The 25979-nt window shown below is 29.2% G+C and overlaps 1 protein-coding gene across 1 annotated transcript in view; it reads right to left on the bottom strand.

The window, feature by feature from the left end:
* The window catches only part of LOC100163315 (protein unc-13 homolog D), a 189794-nt gene that overhangs the window by 43099 nt on the left and 120716 nt on the right, over positions 1-25979 (bottom strand). Inside the window, exons 3-6 of the mRNA XM_029489751.1 lie at positions 16154-16322; positions 13173-13337; positions 10845-10911; positions 5383-5514 (exon numbers count right to left, since the gene is read on the bottom strand). Of these exons, the coding sequence (XP_029345611.1) occupies positions 5383-5514; positions 10845-10911; positions 13173-13337; positions 16154-16322 (533 nt within the window). The remainder of the gene's footprint in view (positions 1-5382; positions 5515-10844; positions 10912-13172; positions 13338-16153; positions 16323-25979) is intronic.

Raw genomic sequence — 25979 nt, 5'->3', positions numbered from 1 at the left:
TTACCAAACGATGAAAGTTGTAAATAAAATAATATAATTATTTATAAAACTTTTGTCCAGAACCAAATTACTAAAGAAAATAATATATATACCATTTAATATATTTATTTTGGAAAAATTGAAATATCGTTTCAAACATTAGTTTTTTTTTAAGAACACCAAAACATCATAATTTAATTTTAATTTTAAAAGTACGTAAGGTAAGAAAAAAATATCGTTTTTAAAGCGGATTATAAATTATAATAATATTACTCGCAATGAAATTAATATCCAAGTAGATTGCACTACATTTGTACTAATTAGGAGACTAACTATAAGTAAATTTCCATTATATTGTCTGCGATGTCGTGTACGTTCAATTTTTTTTTTTTAATTAATCACCATCAAAAAATAAAAATAAAACTCATTTATCATCAAAAAAACAAGTTAATAACCAGTCAGGTTTTCGAGCGCCTGACGTTTAAATTGATGTCGACGGGGAGTATATAGTGGAAAAAATTACGGTAAAAATCCCTATCCACACGCACGTCAAAACAAAATATTAAACTCCTGCTCATCTATATATATATATATATGTTAAAGTATTTTTTTTAAGAGCGAGTGCTACAAAGCGAGGTTATATATGTTAATGATCATAATAGAAAAATAGAAAGAGGCGCAAAAACTTAATAATATATATATGGCATATACGTATAGCCTCTACACATGTTACAAAAAGAAGAAGAAGAAGAAGAGAAGAAGAAGAAAATATGCAAATTTTCATCAAGTAAAATTAATAATAGTAGAAATGTAGCAATAATAAAATAAAATAGAATAGTATAGGAAAAAACCACAAAAACAAGTGTAAAGAAGTAAATCTGAAGAATAAACGTTTTAATTGTGTTTATTGTTGAATTATAGGTATATAGTAGAAAGTGCCGTAAAAGTAGTGAAACAAATAACAACAACAATGACGATTTAGAAGAAATGATACAATGACAAATAACAATATGTGTAAAATAAAAAAAATAGAGAGATAGAAATAGAAAATATAAAATTATAGGTAGAGAAGTTGCAACAGTCCACAACATTACACCACGGGATGCATTTTTTTATTTTGCTTACCTCCGTCCGAAACCGCTCTTCTTCCTTAGAAAAATCACATTATTATAACAGGTGGTAATAATATAATATACAATATATTGATATGCATCCAATATAATATATGCCTTGCAGGTTAGTCGTCGTAATGAATATTCCAATATTGTTTATAACTGCAATATCAATGTGTATCGTGTGGAAAAAACAGGTACCTATTATAACACTAGGGCGCTTGGTTACGAGATTGGAATTTCAAAAGGGAGAGAATTCCGGAATAATATTTCAATCGCCACGATTGGCAAGTGGCAACCATACCCGGGTACCAATATAATTTGTTAGTCCACGAGTGAGAGCAAATCTTTCGGGCAATTTAATCCGACCAACACCGAATGTATTACGATATACCGTATACCTACCTAATATTATTATACGGGCCAGAGAAGGTCGGTTGTTATTTCGTGGAGAGTATTTTTTTTCCGGTTATCATTCTTGTCCACGTTAAATCGTGGGGCTCGCCAATCAATACTCGGGGAGAACCAATGTGTCGACGAACATGTTTTAAGTTCGCTCGAATACATACATACGACGACGATGACACTCCTGTGAAAACACTGCGGTGGTGAGAAAATAACAACACGGGTGTTTGATAGTTTTCCGAACAATGTCCGGACATTCCCGGAAAGTTTACATTCAATTTGGCTTGCACCACACAGACGCGAACCAGCTACATAGGGTATAATATGTGAACGAAACGCGACGGAGAGGGCTGCGCCAGTGCACAACAATGTACATACACGGAGAAATCACCGTAATACACTCACTTGCGAGCAGTGTCTTTTGTGTGCTCTGCGAAAGTTTTCAAACTTCTCATTCTGTATGTAAACGATTTTTTTTTTTCACTACCGCAAACGATCGAAAAGTACGATAAGTAGACAACTCACAACCCGTTGGCTGGACCCGATCCACGAATAACGTCATTTGAGTACGACAATGATATTCGTAACTCGTGAGTCGTGACGCGCAATATTGTCTTCGTCCGTACATTAAAGTAATATAATATATTATTATAATCTATTGTGACGGCATAGCGTGTTTTTGACAATAAGAAAACAAAATGAAATATTTACCATAATATTACGACGAAAAAGAAAAATCGTATAATATAGCAGTGGCCATCTCTAAATAGTGGTCAAGGGTGGGGAAGAGGTGGTCAAAATTAATTGATATCAACATATTACCATCTCGATAAAGAGGGATCTCCCTCCCCATATCTGTATTAATTAATAATTGATTATGTTCTTGAATTTTTTTTTTTTATAAAAACATCCAGTTTCGAGTTTATTCGTTATTGAATTATGATTTGTCAATAGATTATTATATTTATTATGTAGTTACAATTTGATAAAAAAATGAAAAACCAAGGCCCAACTCCCAAGGCAAGGGTAATATCTATCCAAATATGGTATTGAAAACAACTAGTATGAAAAATGTGTTCACGAAACTAATTAATACATCACGTTCAATATCCTAATTATTTGGAAAAAAAGTCATCAGCGCTTGTGCGTCGTTATTTTTGTAATAAAAATGTTTAAAACTCGACTTGCACTATACGATTAATATATTATAGTATTATGAAACAGCAATGGCTGAAAGCATAATATGTATATGTTTTAGTATATTAGTTGTATTATTGTAACTCGAAAAAGAAATAATAAATGATTTTATTTGTACACACTATTATAATCCAGTATAAATGTATAATGTGTAATATGCGTATCGTGAATTGGTAACAATAAACGGCTTGTGTGTGGTTTTTTTAAAAAGTTTTTTGTTTCATTTTGTAATCAATTCATTTTTTTTTTATTTTTGGTTGCTCGACGATAAATAACCGAAATTTGACAGTCACGAGCTCCGACAATAATATTATTCTACTATCGTCGGTTCAACCCCGTGTACTGTGTAGGTGTATGGATCATTTTTATTCTACGAAGGTTTTTATTAATTTTATTATTTTGTTATTATTATTTTTTTGTTTTTTTTTTTCGTTTTCCCCGCCCGCCGGGGATTTAATCAGTCGAAATTCGTTTCGAAGCCGGCGGCGTCGGAGTGCTCGTTAACGGCACAATTCTATTGAAAACCCATTAACACCGATGTATAATCTGCGGCCGCCCGAAATCATTCATTAAGCACCGGAGGCGATTCCTCCGCTGATTTGTGGCGAATTGTAAATAATTACGCGTTCTATCTCCTCCGGTCTCTATAGGCCTATAGCCATCTCATCTCCATCCACCCCTCATATCATCTTCACCGAAAAAACAAAATATTTAGTTCTATAGGTTCTACTCCAATATATAAGAGTTGAAGATAAAAGTATAATTCATTATTATATTATTATCATTATCGTCGCCCACCCCCATCGCTCGCTTTCGTACCATTGATCTTATATTTACGAATTAATCATTTTTGTGAATCGTTGGCACCTAACCTTAGTCATAGGATGATTTAAATTCAAAATTTTGAATTTTGAATTTAATTATAATATTACAAGAGTACCGTCCTGTGATTTTATTATCTTACAATTTGTACGTCCCAGTTCTCTACCAATCCGTGAATAAATCTCGAAATCCGTAATCCAACGAGTTTCATATTGTCATTAGTTATTAGTGTTATTTCAGTATAATTTTTATACAAGATTTCAATACAGAAATTGCTTTGCTGTACCTACCGCTGTACGAATCATTTGAAAGTTTAATCAAAACGTACCTTTCGATATTGTATTTACTATTTACATTATATTTTATTTCCATTGAATTAAAATTTCAATTTATATCGATTTATATAAGTGTTGTAAGACAGAGTGATTTAAAGTATAATCAATTTAAAAATAACGACTACAAATTTATATAAAAGGAATTTATTGAAGATAATATATTGTAACATAATATCATGTTTATGATTAAAATATGTAGAATTTTTTCATGGTATTATAAGGATACAATATTATAAAATTGTTATATTCATTTTCACATTAATTTATAAAAACAATTTTTTTTAGTTGTCTAAATGTTGTGGTTGTATACTCGAGGTTGATAAAAATTGCATCTTTAGCCTTAATCTTAAATAATAATGATTTCGAAACACTGATGCTAGGAAAGACGTCATCATTAACTCAAAAACTAATTAAAAATTAAAATCCCCGAAGGATAAGATCCAAACGATAAAGTGATGTCAAGTGAAATTTTATGTCAGTAACAAAAAAAAGTAATATATAATGATTAATATAAGTTATTGGAAAATAATAAACTGATAGACATAATATACCTATTATATTTTGTCGTTAGGTTATAATTTTTTTCCAGAAAGTTTTTCAATTAAATGTTTTTACATTAGATATATATTAATAATATACTCTCATTATTGATCACTATTTTCTGATATGTATTCATATTGTTCTGCAATATTTTTATTTCCAAAAATCTAAAACATATTTTACTAAAATGTATTCCTGTACATAGTATACATTCCTGTAAATTAGTAAAATCGATTCGCGAGGGTCAACTGAAATGCATAAATAGAACCCTTGGGATGATCCACCTGTTCAGAATTTAAAAATTATTATTCATTTTATATCTACGTATACGTACGTTGTACCTACATTTTGTTTTATACTCCCGGTGCGTTTGGTACACGAACGTTTTTATCCATAATTTAACTGCATTTTTGTTTCATCCATTTCAAAGTTCGTTAAAATAATTTCCATGCATACATGTGTAATCTAAATAATACAAATTGCAAGTGATGCGGTACCTAACCTAACATACCTATACAGACATCACGATACTCTAAAAAAATATTTCCAAAAAGTCTCATCAAATTGAACCTTATTATGCATACTTTTTCAAACGGACCTAAACCAATAAATCCGAGCGTGAAATCCGATAAATCGTTTTAAGACATCAGGTATTCGAGTGTACGAGTTTTTTTGGTCAAATAAAAAATTGCAAAATCAAAATATGCAACAAAAATAACGTGATGACGATGGAAAACTATCTAACAAACCACCGGTGTATGCTCCGACGACGCTAAACTTATTATACTCGGTGCACATTGGTTCATCCGTGGATTGTTGAGGGTGGAGGGGTGGGAGGGGTATGGCTTGGATTTTGTACATGGATGGGAAGGGCGGGTGACGACGAGAGATAAAAATACCTCAGGGTCATTTTTGAGATTTTGATCTTAAGTTATACTACACAGAGCGGTGGCGGACGGTGGTGTGCGACACGTTGAAAAATCGTACGTCACCGATAATGCCAGCCATGAGAGCGACCGGCGATAGTACGGTGGAACATTCTTCAGCCGAACCCTCGGCCAGCCGGGCGGCGTTTTCGTCTGTTCTCCTCATCAGTCCCAGTAGACAATACGGATCGCTATAACCTGACGACAACAACCAACGGGTCAACCAAACTAGCCCAAATCATATTATAATATAATCGTACAAGGAGCAGGTTATAATAATATGTATAATGTGATTGTATACGCATCTATTATGACAGGTAATTTTATGATACGAGTTGTCCATGTCCATAAACTTGGCCTATAATATAACACCCATAAGGAGTTTAAAAATACGAAGTTCCGCAATCATAAATTAACATTACATACCAAGGTGCATAATAGTAAAGTATAATGTATTAATATTAGCTATAGGTACCTATATATTTAAATTGTATACTGTACTTATGCATGCACAATTGGATTTAAAGTGTGACAACGTATATATAACAAAATAAATATTTTTCTATTTATCATTCTCTTTCACTTTTTATTCCTTTAGTTTTCACCTCTCTGTGTTTATATTTATTTATCTCTTTCTGTCTTCCCCGAACATTACCGACCGACGACCGAATAATGGAAAATCAAATAGTTTTTTGCATTGGACCGGAACGGATGTCTCGTGGAATGTTTAAAATATACAATCCAAAAGCGACTAAAATATACGTATACATGTTATTATAATATATAATATGTACAATATATGTGTATATCGATCGAATAACCGACCGACCGACCAATAGCAGTAAAATTTTTGGGTGAAAACCGTCTCGTTTGATTTGTTAGAATGTTGGTATGTTAAGAATTTACTCAATAAATATCTGTATTCAAGCATTATAGAAAAATATAACATTGAAAAAATATGCAAGTGACGGAATATCAATAAATATATTTATGAATACATGAATTTTTTTTTAATTGCCCTATTATAGTTACAGCATTTTTGTAAACTAATAGTTGAAGTTAATAATAATAAGTTTAATAGTTAACCTTAGCAGTTGAATCTGTAACATTTGAATGAAAATAAAAATAAATTACAAAATAATACATAACAGTCAACTGTAATATATAATTTTAAATTTTATAATTTATTAAAGTGGTTAAATAAGAAAGCTTGATGATTTTAAGAAGGAAATTAAATTGGCTATAATAGGAAGGGAATAGATCATCAACATAATATCAATTTTTGAGTTCTCTATATGGCTCTATTTTTATTACAATATAATAATAAGTAGATATAGGTAGATATTAGTATCTTGTTGATTTTATATTTTAATATGTAAATCCTTATTAAAAGTTTTAAAAGTTAATATAAATTAACATGAAGTTATTATTAATTATATGTTTCCCACATATTTACTATTTTATGAATATAATATATTTTTTTTAACCAGCGTTTCATAATTTTGTTTTAAAAAACTTTTGAAGTAATTTATTTATTGTTTATGTATAGTGTATAATAATATTCAACACATTTAGACTCAGGGAAAGTGGAAGTATTTCATTAAGACTAATAATTAATCAAAATATTGTATTTTTATTACAGGCATAAATACAGTTGAAAATAATTAAAAACTTGTCATTCAAGTTTGTTAAAAGATATGAATAAATAAATAATTAGGACTAATGACGTTGAACAATATTTCAACAAATAATTGGCCTTTTGACAGTTATCTTTTTATCGAACAATTCATAGGCCTCTACAAATGGAGGTATATAATGCCAATTGTTTTCATTTGTATATTTTTCTGAACATGTGATCAGTGAACTCTATTTATTTAAATGTTTTCAATTCGAAAAACAAACACTTCATTTTTATTTAATTTATAAGATGAACAAGTTTTCGCATGAGTCCTGATGACTTTGAAATATGTCTCAATAAAATAATGTTTATAGTAGGTAAGTCGTTGACACAGATAACATGCAAATGTATTATACTGTATTTTTTATGATTATGAAAATGTTTGTTTAAGTGAAGTGTTAACTAAAAATCATGCTATGACGTAAACATTGTCTATAATTTTGTTTATTCCAAACTTAAAATAATATTATAATATGCCTATAATTTTTGTTAGGGATTTATAGAGGAGTAATTAATTATAATATAATAATAATAATAATATATCACATTATTAACGAGGTGAGAATTTTCAGATAGGTACACACGTCTTGAAATAATTACAGAACATTGTTAAAATGATGCCAATAATAATTGATCATGAGCAGTTTTCACCGTCACCGTAAACCGTAAACGTCAACACGAACTTGACGGCGAAACGCGTTTAGCGTGTTCTATCAACCTATGCTTGAAGTCCTTCCACGCCACTGCCGTGACATTGGGGTCAATCAATCACGCTTGAGCGAAACGGTTAAGTACGTTACATCGTAAATATTAAAGTAGCAGAAAACTGTATAAATGAAATTCCTGGCAAATGAGATCATCAGTCTGTTGGAGTGGTGATATGGTGGGGGGAGAGGTGATATCTTTTGACGTGTGTTATACAAGATTGTATTTGACTTCGGCGTGAAAAGAATTACAGTTTATTGGAATATCAATCAATTTTTAATTCGCGAATACCGTTTTATCAATGTACCAACGCCAAATATAATATTATAAAATGGACGTTATGCATTTTAGGCAACAATATAAACTGATGGGATGTTTACTATAATGTTATTATTATATTATAGTTTTGGACGTAACCAATAAAACAGTATTTTTGTACATATGTGAAATTATTATTATTATTGAAGATTTATTGTACATGAGTACTGCACATGATGGTTTGTAACTTTTAAATTTTTATGTTATCAAATTTCATTTTTAACAATATTCGCATCATTAAAAGTTTTTTTTTTAAATTGGTACACATTTCAAAAATCATAAATAGCTTTAGGTACCATAATATATTATGTTGAAAATATACTTTACGATCATTTTTCTAAAAAAAAATTACACAATATAAATAGATACCAATATATTTGTATTAAAAAAACTTCAACAAAGTAATTTTTGTGTAACGAACTTATTAAGATGTTTTCTTGTAGAATAAATTGTACTATACAAAAGGCTAAATATAAATTTATCACACACAGATTAAAGATAGATTGTTATTATAATTGGATGAATTTAATCAGGTAAGAATTCGATCTGGAGTCGTGTAACAGTTGTGATTATACAGGAAATGGGATAGTGTCCATTAATCACACGCTTGAAAAAATGCAGGAAATTAAATATTCCCCTTTTTACTAAATATACTTGTACACAAAATTAAATTTCATGACTTTTATTTCAATGAAACTGCGTTGGCTTTTGATCGAACCCATTTATTACTGTTTGTAACTACTTTTTTTTACTGTGGTAATTTTTCTCATTACATTTCACTTTTATTTTTTAACTCATTTATCTCAGATAAACTTTTTGTAACATTCATTCATACCAAGTGAGTGTCGTGAAATTTTAATCAACAAATCGGAAATCCTGGTTTCCAAGTTATTCCGTGAGTCGACCTGTCATTTTAAAAGTGAATATTATTTTATAATACAATAATTTATTAGGAAAATATTATTATAATGTATATATAATATTTATGTTTAAAATATAATTTATTATCAAAAAATTAGAATTGAGATAAATTGATATATAAGGCATTGCATCAGATAAAGGATATACAAAATATTAATCTTACTCTTGAATCTTAATGCTTCAAAATAAAGATATAGTATTGAACTACTATGGTTAACTTTTTTAACTAAATAAATTTTGTTTAACATTTATATTAGAAAAACTAAAAAAATTCTAATAATATTACGTAATGCGTTAATGCGTGATGTTTCGTAAATGTTTATTTTTTCTATGATTTTTTTTGTTTTTCTGGATTATTTTTAAAAGCACTGGGAGTTTTTAACTAGGTAACTAACTAGATCTAATTTTCTAAACTTTCTACTCACTACTCTCAAAGTTAATGATTTTATTATTTTTAATCCTACGAAATGAAATGACCAAAAACAAAATATAAATAAATACTTATCATTTTAAAACAAATATTTTCATAGCTCCGCTCAGAATCTAAAAACTGGACAGGATAATATATAGAGAACAGGTAGGGATAATATGACCCCCTTGCTTCGCTTACCTCTGCATAGAATATCAGTGCATTACTATTTCTATAAATTGGATATAAAATGATTAAGTATCGCATATTCGCATTCGATAAAACAATTATTTTAATTAAAGTAATTTTTAAAATAAAACAATTTTTAAAATTTATCTCGTTCGTAAAATAATTAATTATTAACACTGAATAAAACAATTACTAAACATTTTTTTTTACGAATATTGACGACATGATGCAGATAATATTAAAATATATGCGTAAAGTATATATTAGGAATTCGCTTCTTCTAAATAGTTTTATATTTAATGATATGTTTGGTCAACTAAGAGCTAAATGTTGGTATCCTAGCAAACCCTTCATTTAAAAGTTTGATAACAACTAAATCCATAATGAGATTAGGATGAAGAATATTAAATATAACATCGTTCAAAACATGACCTAATTTGAAGTATTCATTTTTGTGGTTTGTATGGTAGATGCAGTTACAATTTATTTTTACCACGAACGAGAATGGCTTGACTAATTTATTTTTTAGAAAACTTCATAATTTTTATATCAATACTGCCATATAATATAATAGGCATATTCCGAGTTCGAATACGCAGACGTGCATGATAACTGCAGTTATAAATATTTTACAAGTTTATATTATATGAACAATAGAATGATTATAAGACAGCCCATGTCCCTTATTTAGCAAAATTCTAACAGACAATTTTTTTTTCCAAGTTGTTTCGTTTCAACGCCCATTTTTGTATATGGTTATAAAAGAAAATACTGAAAATATTTTAGGTGACGAAAATAACATTTAAATTACTTTAATATAGAGCTGTATATATTTTGACTTTGTGAGCAGATCATCAAAGAAGTACATTTAAAATGTCGCTTACCTATCTGTATAATTTTACTTTTTTAATATAAAATGTAATTGAATAAGGATCAATGTAAAATTATGACTAAAAACCATTTTAATTGAAATTCAGTTTTACGGAAAGAATATTATTTTCATGTCATGCATTTGAAAAACACTAGGCGTGTACCGATGTCGTCTAACCAAGCGCCGTCTTATGATAATATTAAAATAAAAAAATGGTAATTCAAACTGAATTCGAATTAGCAATTAAATGGTATTTTTAATGTCTGTCTGTTGTTTTAAATCACATTCCACAATACTGACATATTGTAACTGGCATAGGGTACACCGAACCACGCACATGCGTGTATCCACATTATGTCATTGACATACTTCCGGAACAACTTGGTCGTGAAAGGTGAGTACTGTTATACGATCTAAGTTTTTATTTGCTAACTTACCATTAGCGTCTTTCGCCTCCAGGCCTTCAGCTTCGACCACCGTCACATGAAGCACCACTATGGGAGGCTAAAGAACAAAAAGCAAAATGTATTGTTAAAGGAAAAATATAAGAATAATGTCATTACAATACACAATATCTTTTGTACATTTTCAACGTAATAATGATGGTGAAAAGGTTTTCTGGTGGTTCGGCGGTAACGCGTAAAGTCGATAACGAGATGTGTTGAGCTCTATAATACTATATTATATAATAGGGAAAACGGGGACATTTGAAAATTCGTGTCTCAGGAGTTCAGATTCCCTCATTAAACTTGTACAAAAAAATACTAGAGACTACGTGTCGACCGTTTCCTGTTCTGTCAATGCGAAAAACCGTATAATGCATATTTTGATTCACGTATAATATAAACACATATTAAAAAAAAATACACAATTATTATTACAATTTTATCTCCCCTGTCCTGGCTTAATTATATACAATATACGTATATCATAACATTATTACAAGTACCTACACAGATATTATCACTGTGGTATATTTACCGTAGATAAAATTATATATGTTTTATTGTATTTCGAGCTTTGAGAACTTTAAATTCAAAAATATTATTTTGGACGGATTGAGACATAAATGTAAACAAATAATGTCAGGGTCAAACGAGGTGATATTATATACTGATATTTTTATTCTCAGGACGGCCTAACTAGCTTGTTAAATAATCTTATATAGTCTAAGAAAACAACTTGCTACAAATATGATTATAATATTATGGTGGCAATTCAGCTATCACACTATGATGTTGAACATTTTGTATTTACTTTATTCTGATGAGTGATGACTAAAAGTATACCTACTACAATATTTTAAGTATAAATATGTTTTTCGAAAGTGTATAATATTATATTGACAGAAACGTACTCAACCAAACTAACAATGTAATGTACAATATCAAAAACATCATAATGAAGAGGCGTAACAGTAGTAAATTGTGTATTTATGTTATTTTTTAATATTGTTAAATTTGGTTTATTCATATTTAGAATTATTACTATTAAAGGTATTAATTGGTGCATAAATTATTGTGGATTAAAAAAAGTAGGTATTTAAAATAATTTTGGCATGGGCTGAAAATACTAGGTGTAACAGATGAGCGTGAACGTGAATTATAGTCTTTATGATCGCCCCCCTGACCAGTATATTGCCCTTACTTCTTTTTTTTTTTTTGAACAAAAATTTATATTTCCAATCTGTATTTACAAGTTATACAATAAGTAAATTTGATGTGGTTTGATTGACAAATCGAAAATCGTTAAATATTATTTTAGGTAGTTTTTGTTTGAAAGTGGTCCAGCCTAATTCGGTATTTGAATGCAGAGTTAACATATTTACAGGTGTACGCATTAGTGGGAGGGGGGTCAAGGGGATCAATCCCTCATAGGCTGTATCTAGTATCCAAAAGTTTTCGGGGTCCTAAGTCCTAACTTAAGGTCTCTAACTTTAAAGGTGGAGGTACTGGATGAAAACGTATCCCCCCAAGAGAAAGACTAAATACTCCGCTTGGTGTACGTACCTATAGATATATTTTATTAGACACTATTCGAAAACGTCATACGTATTGGGTATATCTAATAATTAGAGATTTTGCTTATCTTTATGATCCAGTAATTTAAAACATCACCCAGAATATGCCATAATTTTTTTTACACTCTTCGAAGGATAAACTTAACTGTTAACAAGGATAAACAATGTAATTTATGTGATAATGTCAACTTTTACATTGATTATATATTTGGTTTATTGTCAATCTACTATTATAATTTGAGCTTTATGAAAAATATTGATGAAAAGCATAGCTTATTCGATTATGTTACTACATAGAATAATACCATGTAATTATAATATAAAACAAAATAACAAAAATCGATAACTGTTATGGATAAAATCAATTATTTTACATACAAAATGTATATAGTAATAAATTTGTGTATGCAATAAAAAAGCTAACGTCAAATAGTCCTTATAAACGCCTTGAACTAAATCATAAAATAAAATGAAAGCTTTTAAGCACTATAAGCTTATTGTTCAGAAAATTTGGATTCCATTCCAATCACGTACGTTAAGGAATTTAGTACCCATTTTACACTCCAATTAAAATGCCTCGTTTTCAGAGGTTTTTTTTTTTATCGAAGATTTCGTCAATGATAGTAAATTCAGGTTGTAGGGTACTACTTTCCGGTGGCAATTAATGTTCTCAACGCGAACATGGTTGTAAAGTTATTCCATTCAAAAATAATAATAAAATAATGCGGAAAGAAACAAAAATTACTTTTTCCTCGTGTACGATGGCCATATAACGTCTGTGCTGCTCAGGTGTGACATCGAATGCTTTTTGTGCGTAAACGTATAGTTGATCTCGATGTGCACTCAGTTCTGTATCAGCGCCAACTTTGTACTTTATTGTATACAAAACATCCATGTATAGGTTTTCCATCTGTGATAAAACACCAAATAATAAGACAGTAGTTAGTTTAATTGAATTTGTGTGTTATATTTTGGCAATCAAAATAATATATACGTATCTCTACTAGGTATGTAATAGTTGCAATAGTATATATTATGTTTAGAGTAATATTCGATAATGAAACATACAAAAATATGGTAAATAACGATAAATATATATATATATATATATATATATATGAATATACACTGCAGTGAAACATGGTAACGAAACTGCGAAAAACAGTGATTTCCATTACATATAATTTATATTTTTAAAATTTCACTTTTAACCAAATATTTTAATTGTCAAAAAATTACTTGTATTTAGTTTTTAATTTTGAGCTACTAGTAAATGTAATAATTTTCATTTACACCACTGAACTAACTAATTTTACATTTTCTTTAATTTTAAGTTATACAACAATAAAAGCTAACTCAAATACATTGAACCAAAACTTTTGATTTATATGTTTCTGTTAAATGTTAGTCTGTGGGTTTGTCTGAATGTGTTGCTTTTATCGTTTTTAATTATTATTTATAGTCGGTATCTTCTAGTTTAAAAACTTTTACATTTTATGTCTTTAACATTTTCTTTTTAAATCGATTAAATTAAAAAAAAAATGTACATAATTTTAACTAGAAATCGGTTGGGTTTATACACGCATTAAATGTTAATATAGATTTTTGAATTAGTAATTTTTAAATTGTAAGAAACATAATGTATACTTATCACTTATCAGTAAATCAAAATAGTAAATTATATAAAAACATAATTAAAATAATTTATTATCTAAAACATATTGGTTCGTTAAAACAACTTAAAACTGGTAACAACGTAAAATAACTGAATAAAATATTTAGTAGATTCAATATTTAGTTGTTATTTAATGTGTGATGAAATTATTATACTGAGTGATTCTTGCTCATTCTCATTTTTTCATTTTAAACAAATCTATTCTCATTATGATTTTGAGAATTTTTAAATATAGGTATTTAAAGACCATTTATTCAAACTCTATGTACTTGTTAAGTATACTACTTGTGCAATTTTTACTAATTATAATTGACGATAGATCAATTTTAATTACTCGAATGTTTAACCCAGCATAGCCGATATCCCCCAAATTACCATGGACCAATTTTTTGGAACCCATAATTAAAAAAAACTCACAAACTACTAATTTGAATTTTGATTTAGATACATCAAGATTTTCAGAAATATTAATCGATAAATAATTAACAATACGTAAGAGAGTTATTATTGTTTGAAAAATATAAGTTTATATCAGGATTCAGGACACTCTTTAAGTAGTACAACAATTTATTTCAAGCATTTTAAAATATGATCTTTAAATATATAATATATGCTTTTTAAATATAAATATATTTAAAAATTAAAAAAGTCGTACTTTGAATAACTGCAGTTTGCAGTATTGAAGAGGAAAAAGGTTGTTAATATAGGTTGGAATTTAAATTCTTGTCCAAATCACCTTGCTACTAATTAAGTTAATGAAAATATTACATTTTTTGTTCCTAATGGTTTAGTTTGATTTTAACACCAAAAAACTTGTATTTTAAATGTATTTATCAGTAATTCTACGTATTAATATATGCGTAATTCAGTGCTACAGTGAAAGCTTAAAATATGTTATAAAAATAACTCATATCTGCACACTGGAACTAAAGATGAGAGATGATTTAAAATACTATCACATTTTATAAGTTATTTGTAGTGGATAATTCGCACTTAACTCGTAATATCCAAGTACTAGAACTAGATCTTAAAATAAGGTTATTCTTAAATCGTGTATATTGTGATTATGGTGAAAATAAAGATGTTTTTCGACACGTCAAACCAGATCCCGCCAAAGTGCTTTTCCTTGTGAAATCCAGAGAAACACCTCTGATCCGTCTAAGAAGAAAACTTTTTAACTAATCCGGAAGATCATTAGCCATTTTAAGACGTGCCCCCACCTAGTAATGATATATTAGACAAATACATATTCTACACACAAATAAAAATGTAAAAATTATTTTGCATGCTGTTCATTTATCCAAGATGCGATTCAGTAATGAAATATTATTTGAGGTGGGTACTCATTTATTTTTAACAAATGTGTAATACACTAAAATAATATCATAGTCTTTTGAATTTATTTTTATTAATATTTGTACCTACTTTTAACGTTAACATATTCCTATTTGACCGTAGAAGATTTGAGTTTATTTTTAACGTTTAAACAATCGTTTTATTTCTAGCGGTCATTATCAGTAGCTTGCTAATATTGTTTAGAACAACACCTAATTATCAAAACAAAACCTTATGTGTATTAAACTAGTTGCTCCAACAGACATCCAATCTTAACGTTTTACACTATAAGGCAACTCACGTCTTGTATAGAGAATTTGATCACGTTTTTTTTCCCAGAGCCAATGCAGGCTCTGAATGCTTCCAAGACGTGCTATTATTATTGGTATCGAATATCAATGTGCATTGCAATTTGCAGCCAATTTCAAACCAACCCTCTCAAAAACACGTCGTGTCTGTATTATTTGTACAAACATTGACCCACGAGCACCCGTTATTATTGTAACGCTCTTTTAAGAATATAACATCTCTTTTGGTACATATGATACGACATCGTGTTTTTTTACCGTAATTTGTTCTTACTGGAATATTATACATTCCTGTGAGCCCTAATAATACTCCAAACTGTTATGTTTCTTTTTTTAATTTACCAAACCCTTATCGTTCTAGTTATTTGATTCAAATGAAAATATACGATTATTATTTAACCAAATTACCTCTTTTGGTTGAATACTGGAAACGGGTGGTGGTATCACTCCGACGCTGTGTTCGGGTGGAGGACTCTCATCTTGCCGACTGTCTTTGATCATTTGCAATCGTCTCTGATCCAATTTCCATTGTAAGCTGCTATATTTCTCGAAAAACGAACCATCCGTGTCATGTACACTGTTGAAAAATTAAAGATCGTTAAAAAATGGTAAAAATAATAACCCATAGTTTGAAAATATAAACATTTAATTATTCTGGTAATTTCAAAAATGTCAAAAATATTGTTTACAGCAACTATAAAGAAGTCAAATTTGATTTATTAGAGTTATGTACGTTATGTGTATGGTGAACAAAAATAAATACATATTTTGTTGTGACATAGCATAATAGTTATTTTGTTGTATATATTTTGTAACAAACACGTGTTAATACGCGTGTTTTAAATATAATTATTGACAACTTGGGGGGGGGGGATTCTATTTGGTCACCTAAATTTTAAATAAGTTTTGTATTCATATACCATTCTTAAAGATTGCATCCAAAAGTTATAAGTTATATAGCAAACTTAATACATATTATAGTGATTATTTTCACATGAATATGAAGTATGAACCAAAAAATGCCTCTGAAATAACCCTTGACCATTATTTTGGAAGTTTAAAAATTAACTATAAGCCATTTTATACTTATCCCACATCAAGTTACATAAATTATTGAATATAACATAAATATAAGTTGTAATATACTCTTATTTCCTTTCAAAAAACATTTTGTTTAAATTTAATGACATCGTTCTTAGGTCCTATTCCTGCTTCTCCGTAATGTACATTAATTTTTATTTATTTAACTAGCCAGTGACCACAGTTGAATAACGATAAGTTTAAATAAAAAAGCATGGTCAAAATACACTGTAAAAAGACGACCAGAATAATGGAAAATATAAATATTGCATAGGTCAGTGTCTGTTTTTTCTATTGTACATTCAGAATATCGTCGGAGTTTTAGTTCTTCGATTGCTTGGCTCCACTATAAACTGTAGCTATTTCTTTATAATCGCCCAATAGCGTAATATTTATCATTTTCTTTCATATAAAATTATAAAGTCTGCAAATATTGCGAATATAGAATATTAATATGTCAAGCAAATCGTAATAGTTTAGATGAGAATAAAATGATTTCTCCCTCGGTGAACGTTTCGCCGGGAAGAAAACCCCCTTTATACTATTTCCATAATAATAATATATAGATTATAATATAATAATTTTATTATTATATTTCTTCTATACGTTCGCTCAAGAAGACGATGTGCATGGTTATATGTATGCATATAATATTAACCAGAGTGTACTGCCAAGCCGGTTACAAATGCATATTATACTTGCAGCGTATTAAACATACATATTGTATGAGCATAATAATATTATATCGACTTTTATTAATAAAAAAATTGCGTCGCTATACAGGTGAATTGAACAGTATATTATAGACGAGGACGGTATTGTGGAGGGGGTGCAGAGGAATTTGGGAGTATTAGGCCAGAGTATTAATACTTTGTCTTCATCCGTCAGCTTTGCGGGTAAAATATTACATCGCACCCGCGAGCTTTGTCTGCGGTCAGTGGGCGTGGCGTGTGCACCGAATAGGTCGGGACTTAATATTATGTATAATAATAATATGCGCGTACGTGTGAATTATATATCCACGTTCTATGTCTGTATCATTTCATATTAAATTGTTATATATTATTACGTATTCCATTGTTAGCGACACTATGAACGCACGCGCCAAACAATTACTATTATACACAGCCGGATTTCGGCGATTACGAATTCAGTTTGTGTACCACAGTAAGTTTATCACCACTGCCGAGTACGCGATAGCGACTCTTCCGCCAAACCAAATCTCCGTCGGCGAAGCATCCGAAACGAAGCCGAAATAAGGTATAGGTAGGTAGGTAAGAAGGTAGTAACTATACATATCGTGTAGGTTAACCTATAGGCAAAGTCAAGCATGTTAATGAAAATAATTAACTGCAGTAAGTGAACGCATGGCTGTTAAGAAATAAGTATCTAGTTAAAAAATAATAAATTACACTCACTAAGCTCTTAAAGATAATAGGAAAATAATATTAACACGAAACAGTATGAAAAAAAGGTAATCTACTTTTTCAACTAGAAGGTAAATCATATTATAAAGATTATTTTGTACTTACCTATCCGTATAATGAATATATAATATTATTTTATCAAGAAACATAACAGACATTATACTTTTATTAGATATTACTAATATTGTAGTATTAAATTTCCTGTATTTTCCTGTAATTTCCTGCTATTAATTCGTGTAAAAAACACCATTAAAACCAAACATTTCTAATTTAAAATAATTTAAGAAATGCTGATATTAATAATAAATAAAAAATAATTCAACACTCAATTAAACTGCCTACCTACTTAAATTCATAAGTTAATTAGAAAATTAACTAACTACTTCATATCAATCAAAATTTATACTTCAACCTTTTAACTAGCTAATACATTTGCCTATTATTGTACCCACGCTATTTTTTTCAGGATTAGGACTACCTACTTTGTTTTTTCCCGTATACAACACGCCTTCCTGTCAACAAGAAGTCATATCATGTTGCGAATACATATTAATTTTTTTAAAAAATCGCGGGATATCCTGGAGATTCTACAATAATATTGTAATTTAAAAAATTATGAATGATAAATTTGAAAAAGAGGTTCAAATTCTCAATCGATCACTCCTAAATATTCATATATTTCATTAATAAGTAGTCAATTATTGTTTACTGCCTACATTTTATATTATTTTGTATATCTATAAGTATTATGTTGTGTGTTTCATAATTTATACAAAGAGCTTGTCTAGTGAATTTATAATAAGCAAACGAATAAAATAGTTTTAACGATCTTGACCAATGTGGCAATGTCGTTAAAGTTTTAACTTAAAACTCTCATAAACAATTATTGTGGATTTACGCTCAAAGCTGTTATACAAAACACGGAAAGGTTCTGAAAAACTAATTTTTACATTTTAATTTATATATAGATTTATAATACAACTATTAAAAATATCTATGCATATTATAAAATATAAATCATTTGTATGTGACAGTATATAGGTACTTCAACGCTGTCCCAAGCATTTGAAACAATGAATACTCAGTACTATTATAATACCATAAAGAAAATATACTAATTAAGTTATCCAACAACTCAAATTCACATATTGTAATATTTTTTATATTCAGTTGATTTAAGTTTTATTTTTTGGATAAAAAAGTAATTTTGGTTAAGCCTTTTTCGGATATAATATAATTTGAAAAAATATGTTAAGGTTAAAAACACGGATCAAACAGGTCGACGGTTTTAGGATGTATATGAAAGGAGAAGTGATTGGAGTATAAATTTGTTAGGTAAGAGATTGACATTTTTCTACTTTTTTTTTTCTTCAAACACATTGTCCAATGCGTGAATGTGACGAATAAGTAATTGTTTAGGTCATTTCTAACCTTATTTATACGCTCCAATGTTTTTTAGTGCTTATTGCATTGTACAATCAGCAAGAAGAAATTGAAATTTCCAATTCCGGGTTTAATATTATTAATCAATAACAATAATATTATTATTGGCGTCGTGGTTAACGCTCGTCCGCGCTGAGTGCTGACGATGTGTTCACGACTGCAACAAGTGCATAATAAGTACAGCTGCTGCCGCCGTTAAATGGTAGGTACCTATATAACTACATGTCGGCGCGTATATACGCTTGTAAACAACGCGATTTAAACCCGTCGGCGTAAATGGTTTTCGCAACGGAAGAGACATCATACACTATAATAATATTGCATTATTTGCATTATATATTGCATTATACGTAGTATAATACAACGTGTCCCCGAGAGATGTGCCGAGGCGGGGACGGGAGAATTCCTTGCCTTGAAACGGCGGAACCGTCTCGTCCAAATCCTCAAGAAAACTTTATCGTCCCGAACGAAGTATAATATCGTTGTTTCCACCGCACTCGTTTATGGATTCGTCGTATTGTTATAGTTCAAAGACGGTTACATATAATAATGATAATAATATGTTTATTGCGACCGCGGGTAACTAAAACTTTGCCCCGCGTAATAGAGCTTGCACAGTTAACGTGCGTATACCATGATAATAATAATAAAGGCGTGTGGTTGCCGTGGTGGCTGGTCGGATGCTAAGAATTGAACGCCGCCGTTGTAGTATACGTGAAAATATATCACAGTGTTTGACGGAAAAACGATTCACCATCGCACGAAAATGTGACGGTCTATTAATTTTTGTAAACGCCTTACACTACGGTAGTATCATACACCACACTACTATTATGATATACCCAGGTTACGGTATACTCCGTCGTAATCACACGCACATCACGGCCGTAGAAAGCTTTCATCAAACGTGTTTTAGCATATTTTATACACATATAGATACTATATAATCACGCCGTTCTACGTGGAAAACGAGATACTCATAATGTAACGTGTCTAGTTGTAAAATCCCGGCACATGCAACGACTTACATAAAATGATTCAACATCTAAGTTTATTGATGGTACAAAAAATGTCACATTTAACATACGTGTTTTAACATGAAAACATGCATTATAAGGGGCTTATATACGATTTGTATAGCTACATGGTTATAATATTATAAGCGTTTGCTTAGAATTTTTAATCACATTTTCATTTAACTATTTTATCCCTTGCAGTGGGGGAGATATATAAAGAATAAAGATATTTCAGAGATAAAAATATAAATTATAACCAAATTAAAAAAAAAAAAATATATTAAATATTTCATAATAGTTAGGCGTGTGTAAACTCGTAATTTCTCCATTCTAACAAAATTATTACGTTATATAATATCATAAAATAGTTTTAATACATCAGTTATTATTATCAGGATTAATACAAAATTCAACATCAAACTTCACTTAACTGCAGAAGCCAGAAGGATCGACTATTCTATTGACTAAACGCAGACTAAGGCACTCCCCCCAAGGCAGAGAGCTTCGTCCCACTATCAGTACCTATTCGGTATTGTTTATATCAAGGTGTATTTAAATTTTATATGCACCTTGGCTTATGTATATTTTCTACATTATTTTACTTAAACCTAATTTTCTTTATCGACCTAGATAAAAGATATCTGAAATGCTACATAATTCTGTTTCCACATATTATAAATCTGCGATAATGTAGCTAACAAAGTACACGATATTGTATGAATAATAGTATAATCTACAAGTACAAAAATACTGTTGGTTTTTTATGATATATACATAAAATTACAACCGTAATTTTATATAATTCAAATTACCTTTTATTATTATGTTGGTTTTATGAATTGTATAAAAATGATTTTATTGTCCATGGATATTGTTAGGTTTTCTTTTTTTTTATTACTACTATAAATTTTTTACTATATCATAATGACGTCATAAATTTTTTTCAAAATTGCCGACTGCGGCGATAATAATAGTAATAAGTACTGATGATAATATTTTATAATATTTTATAGGAATCATGAAAAAATTCTCCCAGTGTTTTTGTAATCGTATAGGTATTCTATCGAATACCTACTGACTTCAAATAATAGAAGCGTGTATTAATCACTGAAAACGTAAATCACAATTATAATAATACGATCAGAGCCTATGTCAATATTGTATAGCGCCGGTTATTTCTCGAGGTTAATGGTGATATAATTACGTTCAAACAATAATATAATAGCAGCGGGTGTATTATAATAGGAATGGAGAAGTGAAGAGGGCCCTCATGAATATGCAAATAAGATCGAAACAAAACGGATGTTGTTTCAGCAACGAGATCTAGTACTTATTTACACTACGTTTCTCGGCAACTGCAGCTAAACGTCTTCAGTAAGGAAATGCAATGAACATATCATCATATCGTTAAACCCTGGTATTTCATCCCGGCAATTTTGATTATAAACAGACGAGGACAACAATAAATCGAGGGCGTAAGTGACTTGGAGCATCTATAAGAAATATAATATTGTTATAGATATGGAAATGGTGTCAGTCATCGTGGGTGAGTATAAGGGTGAATATTACAGGCAATTAAACATAATATATAACAGGTATTTAACAGTAGTGTCCGACATACATGTGACGGACCCACGGACCTACAACACGAGTGGTATATAATTACTAATAATAGGTAACCAATAAATATATAATTAGTACATTAGTAAAAAATATAATTTGCTCCAATAGTAACATATTGTGTTGTATCGATCGACCGGACCAGACGAACGCATTGAAATCACATGACGTACCTACGCGTATCAATAATAATTTAGACATATTTAAACGAAAGCACTAAGCCCCACGTGTTTTTGACTCTCCGATGAGTATAAAGTACCTATAAGTAAACGGGGATTTACCGTGTACCGGCTGTTCTTGTGCCTGTAACATTAACCACTGTGTAATGAGGAAATTATACAAACATAATTTAAATTTTGCATAGACATGTAATTTTTTTTTTTTTGGTATTTAGTTGATTCTGTTTACTATGAATTAATTTTGCTCTAGTAAAACTATTGCTCCAACATTTTCAATAATATGAACCACGAGATCTACTAAATCTACTAGATACTAGATTTACTATTGGATATCTTATCTATCAAGATATCTCAACCAACCAAACTTACGAACTCTATTGCAGTAATTATAGTAGTATTAATTATTATAAGTAGGTGGTCAATACATCATAACGTGGCATATCAATTTAACTGCCACCTTATAAATTTCAATAACTCATTAAAAAATAATGTTTTATGTAACAACATTTAATAAAACGTTGACTATTAATACTGGAATTCACTTAACATCAAAATGTATTCTGTACGTTGATCTTGTAACATCTATAATAGTATAATTATGTTTACTAAGTTTAGTTGGTTTGCTAATATTATAAGTATTAACTAATTAGTATAATGTTATAATATTATAGTGTTGGTTACTTTTTTGTGGTATTCACAGTGGTTTTTGTTTAATACATTATTATTATGATGACTATTAGTATTATTATTATTATTATTATAATATCTTTTTTTTATTGAGCTTGAGCCCAGCAACTTAGGCCATTAGCTGTTATGTTTGTTTGTAGGTTGTTAGTAAGGGGAGGAATGGTTGAAAACACGTTTTTGTATGTGTGGCAAGGATTTGTTTCTAAAAATCCCGGTTGGTTACCTATCCGGGAACTAGCAACGCCGGCCGTGACGTACACTCAGTGCATTTCCGCAATTGGGCGTACGCACTGCGCCACACCAAGCTACAGTATTATTATTATTATTATTTATTGTAATGTGATATTATAGTATTATGCAACATGCACATATTATTATATTCGCAAGTTATAGGTGTAAACAAGTAATATATATAATACTCTGATTTCACTGATAAATGTATCTACATACAAACTGCACGCTAGTAGTAATAAGTACCTAAACTATATTCTATAACTGTATAGTATTTTTTTTTTTTTTTTTTATGGCAACGATAGAGGTACTGCAGTCACTGAATGTGTATCTTTTTTTTAAACGAACTCTGGCAAGGTTCACATAATAAAACTTTTTATTAGTTTACATATAGGGTGATCTTTTTTACTCACTTTTCACGGTAAAATTATAGAATTATAAATTTATTAAATCATATTTTTTATTATGTACCCACAAAAACCGACGGAAACCGCATCATAACTTGACCAACCTTTAACTTGAATTTTACAAACCTCTCTCTCTTTATATATATATACAATATACATACATAACTATATAATACCTATGGTATAAGTTCTAATAGTATATTTATGTATATTATACATATAACTAACGACTAATTAACGATTCCATAAAAGAATCCAGTGAATTCATATTTATCGATACGTCACATTATATCTTAAGTCATCAAATTCTATGTTTGTAGACTTAAAGTTGGTATACTTAAACATTTAGAAAATCAATACTGAATGATTGCGTAACTTTACATAATACAAATATGTTTGGCGAACTTAAAATATCACCCTGTATATGTTTTAGACACGGGGACCAGAAACTTATTTGATAGAGGTACGGGATTTATTTATTTATTTATTTAAAGGGGTTCATATGATTGTAAATATCGTATTCCTTTTTTTCAACGCATACAGTATGTTTTTTTTTATTTACAAACGCGATTTATTATCATGCATATGTATAATAGTTGGAAAATCTGAACGAAACGAAGGCAGTATAATATTGGTTTCCATAATGATGTGCACTTATTATTATTATTTTTTTTTTCGTCAGGAAAACTTTTGAGCATTATTAATAATAACAATATGCTACGATTTCACATTGAACTTTATACTCATTGGAGTGTAAATCGTATGTTGCGGTATGTGTTATTCATGTAAACAGATTGTAAAGGCATTTTAGTTAGGAACTAAACACAATTAGTATATATTAAGTACAATTAAAAATAGACTATGATATGATACCGTTTTAGTGGACCAATTGCAAATTTTATTGATGTCTATACAGTATACACCTTTCAGAATAAAAAATAATTATATGACGCAATATTTTAAAATTAAAATGTGTGAGATGTTGTTTATCTGCGACTTATCAATTTTAATATACATGCAATTGGTGTTAAATAATTTACTTTACTATATTATATACAGTTGTCAATTATGTAATATTATATTTTGCAGGTAGGTAATAATACAATTTGTTTGCAAACATAAAGTTTAGAATGTATTTCTTTTTTTTAGACAATGATATATAATGGATTATTTTAATTAATAATATATTTTATTAACTAATAATGAAAAAAGTAATTGCTAAACGATTGCGTAAAGTAAAATTTATTTATTTAAATAAATAAAACAAAACAACGTAACAATAATTGTTTATGTAACATTATTCATTAATATTTTTTATTTTTTTATAATTGTAACAATATTATAAATACAATCATTTAATGTTTATGTTTTCGTGTTAAGGTATTCGTATAGCTGCTACAAACACTCATGGTTATTTAAAATAGTATTATTACTTGCTACATGCAGTATACACATTTCAAATTATATTAGGTTGCTTATATCACATGTTTCCTCTTGACGAAACTCTCTATATTCAAAATTTAAATGTATGCTTAAAAAGGTGGGTAAGTGGACGTCGCTCTGCTGTACAGTAGATTACAAGTGGGTCACTGTATAATGGATGGTTTTAAATTTGAATTCAATGATATAATATCATTGTATAAGAAAAACGATTCTGAGCGGAGACGGTATGTCAGTCTAGGTATAAGACATAATATTATATAGGTAGTCTATGGTATTAAAAAAAAATTTACCTATAATAGGTACCTATAATAAATTCCAAACTAATCATATTACAATATCTATTAGGTACTTATAACGCATTATACATCAACAACAGACCGTGATACTATCATAGATATATAATAGTATACTTTAGAAGTTTCAAGTATACCCACGAATAATATTATACCTACAATAACAACAAAATAATTAAAATAGTTATTCTAGGTTTTTTAATATGTAATTTCGTCTAAATTTGAAATTAAAATGACTATAAAAATAAACTGTGCTTATGTATTTTTAGATTTTTTGGTAACAGAATTAACTACTTATGTGGAATTTCGTTTTAAATTTTAAATCCTTAGATATAAAAGTTGACCATTTTATAAATTTTTAACTACAAAATAATTATTGAATCTTAAATTTGATAAATTTTGTCAAAA

Source organism: Acyrthosiphon pisum, chromosome A2 (genome assembly GCF_005508785.2).
Source record: "Acyrthosiphon pisum isolate AL4f chromosome A2, pea_aphid_22Mar2018_4r6ur, whole genome shotgun sequence".
In the NCBI taxonomy this organism is placed as follows: domain Eukaryota; kingdom Metazoa; phylum Arthropoda; class Insecta; order Hemiptera; family Aphididae; genus Acyrthosiphon; species Acyrthosiphon pisum.
The sequence above is the reverse complement of the archived record's forward strand: the minus strand, read 5'-3'. Positions and strand labels throughout refer to the sequence as shown.